The sequence below is a fragment of the Lytechinus pictus genome, chromosome 1 (genome assembly GCF_037042905.1).
Source record: "Lytechinus pictus isolate F3 Inbred chromosome 1, Lp3.0, whole genome shotgun sequence".
NCBI classification, from domain to species: domain Eukaryota; kingdom Metazoa; phylum Echinodermata; class Echinoidea; order Temnopleuroida; family Toxopneustidae; genus Lytechinus; species Lytechinus pictus.
In genome coordinates, this window is record NC_087245.1 from 37,393,988 (window position 1) to 37,402,642 (window position 8,655).

Below are 8,655 nucleotides of genomic sequence, written 5' to 3' on the forward strand. Positions count from 1 at the left end.
CGATCAATCGTAACTATGGCAAGCCAGCAAAGTCAACATACGAAATGCATGTTTGTTCAAAAAAATTGTAGATATGAATGCATATCCATATATATTCATTGATTTCTTGACAATTTGGGGTGTTCTCCTTTGATTACAAAGGACATTTTGCAAATTTCCTGTAGAAAAAATTATGACACTGATGGATTTCCATAGAGTTACGATTGATCGGATCAATCGTAACTCTTTGTACAAGGGAACACTTTGCTTGCTTAATGTTATGTCGCGGTTTAATAAGAATCACCTAGTTATTGAAAATGAAATATATGAAATGAAATGATACAACCTAATTTGATCTGTACTTCGGCTAGGTACCTTTTTCATCACACTACATTTATATCAGGTATTTCATACCATACTTGTATTATAAAATTAAGGCAAGGCTCCACATTAACTTTTTTTGGTGGTGGCCCATTCGGGCCACCAAAATCTTTGAATAATTTTTTTTGGTGGCCCGATATTAAAGTTTGGTGGCCCGAAAAATATAAAGAAAAACATTAAAAATGAATAAATAGGTATAAATGGTTTAACCACTGTAAAAAAAAAATGAAAGAAAATAATAAAACGGCAAAAAAAGTGTGAGAAAATTCCTTCCCTAAATTTGCCAAAATGTTAGAAAAATTCACATTTCATATTAATGAAATGCCTTCCCAAAGTATTTACTTTCTCAAGAGTTGTTTAAGAAATCATTTATAAACAAGAAAGAAAGTAACTGTCTGTTTATTTTTGGCTAGAAAAGACCGGAAAAGACACAGCTTCGAAAGAAACCAAGTAAAAACATACATACAAATGCACATGTGGGACTGTGATGTACTCACCTATGTGTTTTTATGTATATCATTTTCATTTGGAAATCGGTCTTTTTGAGTCAAAAGAGAGGTCATGATTCCTCTTTTTAATGCTTGCAAATAATCAGGATACACCAGATTTTAGCAAAAAGGTCTGTAGAAGGGCATTTCATTGGTGTAAAATGTGACTTTGACTTGGATTTTCATAGTTCTGTGGAAGATTTCTTAGCAGCAACATTTCGTATCGCAGCTCCCTGAGTCTGAGTAGGCTGCTAACGCACAGCTGCTTCAAGCATGCAAAGCTCACGCCAGCCGGCTGGATAAAAGCTACTTAATGCTATAGCGGTAGGCCAACTTTGTGTGTAGATCAACAAAAAGGGCGCATGACGAACTGGCTTGCAATTTGAATTGTAGAAAGTTGATAAATGCGTGCAAAATGGGGAGAAAAATTGCGCTATTCTGAAAATTATTGGTTGCCCGATTCGGGCCACCAAAACTTAATATTTTTTCATTAATGGTTGCCCGAGGTGAATTTCTGGTGGCCCCGGGCCACCGGGCCACCGCTAATGTCGAGCCTTGATTAAGGTATAGAATACATACATGTTTGTCTCTTTTAATGATATCATTTATATGGTTCCAGTACAGCATTAGCCATAATATTCCATGTGCAACATGGAAGTGTCCATTAAGCTGTGTGGCAACCAAGCCAGTAAGTAGGTGTATGGCATTATAAAAAATACTTTTCATAAGGTTACAAGATTGTGAACCAGCATTGGTTTGAAGAAAGTTTGGCTGTGTTCATGCATATATATCTTTAGATTAAATCAAACAAAAATTATGACCTATATTGGCAATTTGCCACAGTATTTCTATGAATTAGCATTTATTCAATTAGCAATTCTCACCCAAAAGGTTCAGTTTGACCACACAAATACACACTATGTAGGTCAAGTACATCGGAAATATTCTAATAAAAGCCTGTCCCCCTCCCCATGAGGCAGAGTGATGTTATTACAAACACAATTAAGGATTTTATTTTTGTTGCATTTGTGAATCAAGCTATCATGATTCGAAACATACCTTTGTTAGCAGTTATATTTTCAATCACGATATGAGAACTGTAATACTAGGCTACCATCATGAACACCAATGAAGAGTGTGTGAATCCGACTGAATCGATGACCCATAAACCAAACTCTTGAAATTTAGGCTGTAGTCAAAATCTGTTCTAGAATTATGGGAAGCCCGAAATTCAAAAACTTTGTGTATGTTATATAATGATCACTTCGCTCTTTTTTCACGATTTAATGAAAAAAAACCTTCCATAATTATCGTTACCAGGCAGGTTCTGAAATAATATTAGGGTCAAGTGTGTTAATATATATTGAGAATCTACTTTTAAAGTTGTGTCATATTTTGGCTACATATCTTTAATATAGTTTTAATAAAGATTATGACTACAGATTAAGTTAAAACCGACGAAGATGGTCCTATAGGTTAACACCACTATTATAACCTTTGTAAGAATTTTTGGGTGCTGTCACTTTCTTAACTTGACTTTTTTCAAACCATGATTCCAGGGATGGGGCGGGAGACCGTCGTCGCTTAAACGCAAGCAGAGCCTGCCCTCTGCAGGATAGATAGCACATCCCTTTATTTTTCCTTGAGCTCCCCCGAGATCCTATCATAACTTGAGTGAAACCCATTTATCGCCTCCTCTAATCAGACATGTATTGAAACGGGATAGTTTATGTATCCTTGATCTTCTAAACTACATCCTTTGAATTTGGTGAAGGGAAAGGGCAACGACGTTTGGTTTAGAGTCTGGGCCAGTAAAGATGGTCGACTCACCAGAATACCTTTCAGTATTTTTTCTCCTAACATTTTTTATTATATCTGATCTTCTCACATATACCTTGTGCAGGGGCAGATTTCATTATAACTATGGTAACTTTGCCATAATCATATCTACCATGGAAACTTTGATTGTGATTGGCTGCTGAGCCATGTTACCCTGGTAGTTGGCATAATAAATGTTTATGAAACAGGCTTTAGGACTTGCTCTCCATCTCATACATGTACTTGAGCATATAAAATGTGTGTAGATAAGATCCATTAAATTTTCTCACTACCTAATTCATATATATGTACATAGAGACTTTCTATAATTTGCAAATAATGAATTCTGTCACATTCCATCAAAGTTTCATGAAGAAAGTTTCTGATTCACCCAAGGAGAGTCATGAAGCAACTAACCTGTGATTTTCACTATGACATGAGAATTTCAGTTTTCAACAGATATCAGTGACATTCACTTGTTACTTGCTTCATGAAAGGCTCACCAGTACATGATTTAAAGGGAAATAAAAAAGAGTATTGTTCACTTACTGTATCATCAGCAGCATGTTCCTCTCCTGAAGATGACGACTGCTCCGTTGAATCATCATCACTGTCAGATCTTGTTTCGCCAGGCATGAACCCTCCAATGTTGAAGGAAATGTCATAACCCTGGTCCTCTACAGAGTCCTCAAGCTCTTCCAGAGTTCCACGAGCACTGTCAGGCTCGTGACGAATGTCCTCATCATCATCGTCCTTCACCAAGTCATAACCACCGACAGCATCCTCGGAATCATCCGTGATGTCCGAGTCATCTGCTTCAAAGTGCGGGGGTTCATCCTCGTGAGAGCGTCTCTCTTCTTCACCTTCGTCTTCATCAGTGTCAATGGTCGATTCTGGTAAGGACATGGCCATGGCAAGGATGTCCGTACTAGCATCACCATCACGACTCCTAGGGGATATATCCGATGTGATGGCTTCCGCTGTTAGGTTGATGCGGTTCTTGGAGATATCATCTTCCATCGAGGGTGTGGGGGAAAGGAATGAGCACGATCCTTCAGAAGGAAGATCAGATACAATATCAGGTCTCTCCTCCTTAGATCCAGAACTCAGCTCAGCGACAAGTCCTGAAGATTCAACTCTGCCAGTTACGCTAGCTCTGATGGGTTCGTGACTCTGCGGTTTAACTTCCGGAAACGGGACATCTTCGGTTTTACTAGGAATGCTCCTTGTGGAATATGGTGATTGGCCCAACGCTTCATGAATGTCATCAACTGAATACTCATCATCAACGGATTGTACAAGTGGCTTTTTAATGTCTACATTACTGTCCTGAGTGGGGGTATGATTTGACCTAGAGGACAGTCGCTCTGTTGCATCTTTTCGACGACTGTTCTCAACGTCCACATTCAACTTTTCGGCGTAATCAATATCAGGACGATTAATTGCAATAATTTCTGAGGCAGGCATTTCTTTTTTCTTTGGTGGATCTACATGGTGAAATTCTGCTTCGGAGTATTCCCGAGAGAATGGTCTGGCCGATTGGCCAAAACTCCATCTCCTTGTGGCAGCAGTAGAATCCTCTGATTGCCTTGGGCGATTTCTCCTCATGACAACCTGAGAATCTTCTGCAACCACATTCTCCTTATTGCTAGTGTCCATCGGTATGGTTTCAGCATCTACATCCCTCTTGACCTCCCCATTTGCTCTAGGAATAGAATCCTCTATTTTATTTTCATGAGGTATACTTTCCACTGACGGTATATGCTTTGAGTTTAATGGTTCATCACCATTTGAAGTGGAATGTGATACATCAATTTGGAATACCTCTGATTCAGAGTCCCTCCGGATACCAACTTCAAACGGCTCTCCTGATCTGTCCACATTTTCATGGATTCGTTTCTTGAAGACTGGTGGACTGGTCGGCGGGCTGCTACTGGTCCTTCTGGGACCCGTTGCCCTCCGCTGGATAGGGGGGCTACTTGCAGCCTCAAACTTCTTGAGGACATTTGTGAATCTTTTCCTGGGGTCATCTCCGTTACCCTCTCCCGCTTTCACCGTCACACCTGTAAAATCCCCGCTGAGCCGCTGTTGAACGTTCACATTGTATTCATTGCTTGCCGGCCTTGGGCGACCGTGAACCGACTTTGATTCCTTGTGCCGGAGAACAACCCCGGACAGTGAAGACTTGGCACTACTGGAGCTTGTGGTGGTGGTGGTGGTGTTGGCATTGATGTTGTTGGTTGTCTGTATTTGTCTAGGAGCATGGGGAGGCTTGCCGGTTGGGTGTGCCTGCTCCTCAAAGAGATGCCGTAGCTTGCGGACATTGGAGCTTAAGGAGGATTTCTCGCCACTGCCGCTTGGGTTACGACTGGCTGTTACTGCAGTGGACATGTTGATATCAGCCAGGTCCCAGCACCTGTAACAACAAGCAAAAAAACCCATATTATCAGACGCTTTTCAGAATCCATTATATTATGCAGAATAAGGCAATAGCCTTCAGTGGTGAATTGCCCAAGAGCTATGGACATTATATTAAAGTCATGGAAATCTGTTAGTAAATTTACATTGCAATGTAAATCTAAATAAGTAATGGTTTTGTCTTCTGGAATATCCAGACTTCTATTTGCAATTACATTGTAAACAAATATAATGAAGCATAAACTGAATGAAATAAAGGCAAACACATCTGACAAGGGTGTTTACATTTAATCCATGTGGGCAAAAACATTAATAGAAACACTGTATTTTAAAACACAAATATTATTTTGTTTATTCTTGATGAACATATAACATTAAAATGATAGGCCTAAAATCAATATTTTTCACATTATACCATAAATGGTGAATTGAGAAAATCACAATTCACAGTTACATACAGTTACATGCATGAAGGAAAGGATACCACTGCATGATCATTCAAGATAGTGTAACAATGTGGTAACCTCTAGCCGAACTTAGCAGCGCAAAACATTTATAACTTACCCCTCCAGATCATAATCACTCATTTCTTCATCCGACGATGACATGTTTCCCATTAAAATCACATCCAAACAGTAAAGAAATAATCAAATAGCTCCTCATCGACCAACAACAACACAAGTCAACAACTCTACACACACGGCACACGGAGGGAGTTCTATTCCAAAAGTATTTATAGGATCGCATGTATTCCAATCAGAGCCCACGTAATCCAGAGTGACTATCGGCAGTATCAGGAGAAGATAGGCATAGAGCATCCATCCAGACTTTCACATGGGGTATGTGAGTGCCACTGACAGCTGGGATACGAGAGAGCCTCGACTGATGTGGCTGACAGATCAACATACATGGCTCGGTCTACACATGGACGATCAACAACGTCATCGGCAGTATGTGACTACACTCTCATGCACACATGAATTAAACATGCAGTAGGGTTGACATACAGGTCTATGGTTATTTCCTTCGGTGCAATTAAAGGAATTGCATTTGCAGAAGTGTACGTTTCCAAAACGCCAAACATCACGGCTGAAATCGATGAGTGTCATTCGATATCACTTGTTTACATGAGCAGAAAATGTTGTTCCGCACATATCCTTCAGTTATCTTGATGATAATGAAAAAAATCCTGAAAACACAGGAATATAATACTATTCATTTATTTGTAAAATGAACAGCTCTCAAATTGAATGATGTCGAAACCACAATTACCAAAGGTTTAAACTATTTGATGATTCTCAGAAATTATGTGCTCCTTTAATTAATCGGAAAACACTTAGGTTTATGTTGAGAGTGATATCCTGTGTACTAAATATCCAAGAACAATGAAGCATCCATTATGAAAACACATTTTATTTCCTTTTATGAATCTCAGGTCACACAAAACTATAGGCCTATTGTGAAAGTGAATATCTCTCAACAGATTGCCCCTTGAAAATAGTATCTAGAATAAAATGAAGCAAGGTACACACTCTAACAGTAAGAAATACAGTCTCTGAGCTCACTTGAGAACATGCCCAAAGCGGAACTCCTGTATACAGTGAATTGGAATGATACGATTACGTCCAAAGTTTATGATCCAAAATGAAGATTTGCTAGGGTGTGTGTTATTTACATGTATATGGCATTGGTTCACCGATTAGGGGCCCTATTGTAGAGAATGAATGCAGGAAGTTGGAGGCAAGGTCGGAACAAAATAAAAAAGAAAAGCCGAGATAAAGGACAGACTTATCGTTGTCAATGTGTCATACCTCGACTGGCCTAGAATAATAATCCAATGATTACATAAGAGGGATGAGCAAAATAATCCAATGATACTCATTAATAGGCCTATACTATTAAAATACCTATTAAAATGGATGTTTGAAGATACTCATAGGCCTATATTGATATCAGAAAAAAAAAATTCTTGAAATTATTATAATGTCCAATCTCTTTTTTCTCAGATCCGGGTGTTATGGGAGTTTCCTCCAAATTTTCAATCCTTCCGACCCAAATCAATGTAATACCCCTTTCAGTAAAATATGTTGTCCGCACCAGTTCTGCGCTAATCAAGCCCTTCTGCACCAGGTCCGCACTAAGTGTGAACCAGTTATTTGCTGGTTCACACCAGGTCCGCACTAATCAAGTCCTCCAAGTAAATGGCTGGACCGCACCAGGCCAGCGCTAAGTCCTTTCAGTAAATCGCTGGTCCACGCCTGGTCTACGCTTAGTCGTAAAAATTTTGAATTGCTGAAAGTGTCAGGCTGGCAATTGGTTGGCTACCTTTCAAATATACTCAAAGGAACATGGTTTCTAGGCTTGATTACTGCACACCAGGCACGGACAAGAAAATGAAGAATTACCAGAAAGAGGTATAAATGTTTTGCATAATCAACTAAAATGAAGCAAAAAAAAATTATTTTCAATTTCAAATCTGCTTCCACATATCAGCTTCAATATTTCATGAAATACATATTTTCTCTCATTTGAAATAGGTGTCAAATTGTGTTGTCCCTTTCAACATAGTCAACATGTACCGGAAGACATGGAGTCTTGCATAAAGATGTCAATTTTCATAGATGGCACAACTGCTATCATACAAAGGACCCTTCCACATGAGATACACAAGTATCATTACTTTCACATCAACTTCACTTGAAGAGGAGCTTGAATAGAAACTTGCAATCTCAACACAGATCAATCAACTGTATTATGGCAGACGAAGAAATCACTATGGCTAACAATTAAAATAAGTAGAAATCACCATGTTCTGTTATACACAGAACATTTAAAATAAAATGGCTGACACAGAGGTTCCACAGCTACCGAAAATGGTATTTAGATCAGGTAAGGATGCTCTGGAGAGCTTGAGATTAGTCTGACGCATGGTAAATAATAAATAAATGATCCATCTTTAACGGAACTTAGCTTTATCTTTAATAATCTTAGAAATGATCAATAAAAAAAATCACTGAACAAGAAATGTAGGGACGACTACAAAACAAGAGCAGAAGCAACCAATTCAATTTTTCAAGAGCCTTTGATGTGTCCACTCCAACCAGGTCTGATATTTAATGGAGGCCTACTCAACGGTGATGTTTGGAAGATGAGCGACAAGACCGTCTGTTTACGAGAGACTCTTCCAGCTATAAAGGAAATGTGATGACTCAAAGCCTCATCTAGTCTCATCAGTAAATACACAGTCCTGGGTTTATTCTTGTAACCAATGACTTCATAGACAACCCAAGCATATAAACTAACCGCCCTTTCACACAGTAAAAAAAAACATAATTTGAATGATTCCAGTGAAAAAGAAGGCTAATTACAAATTTTTAGCACATGTGCAATCAAACTAGAATCAAGAATGCTAATGACAATCACAAATTCAAATTCTACTCTGGAGGTGAATTCCAGTTAAGTTTCACTCAAATTACGGTACGAATTTTACGTATTTGACCTTTAAATCATCTTTTGGAGGGCGGAGCTTACGTGTCCTTTCAAGCACTTCCATAGATAATACAATTTTCAT

The 8,655-nt window shown here is 38.8% G+C and overlaps 1 protein-coding gene across 1 annotated transcript in view; it reads right to left on the minus strand.

Moving 5' to 3' along the window:
- The window catches only part of LOC129262119 (uncharacterized), a 31,983-nt gene extending 23,777 nt beyond the window's left edge, over positions 1–8,206 (minus strand). Inside the window, exons 1-2 of the mRNA XM_064101988.1 lie at positions 5,649–8,206; positions 3,216–5,082 (exon numbers count right to left, since the gene is read on the minus strand). Of these exons, the coding sequence (XP_063958058.1) occupies positions 3,216–5,082; positions 5,649–5,701 (1,920 nt within the window). The 5' untranslated portion in view covers positions 5,702–8,206. The remainder of the gene's footprint in view (positions 1–3,215; positions 5,083–5,648) is intronic.
- Between the last annotated feature and the right edge of the window lie 449 nt (positions 8,207–8,655).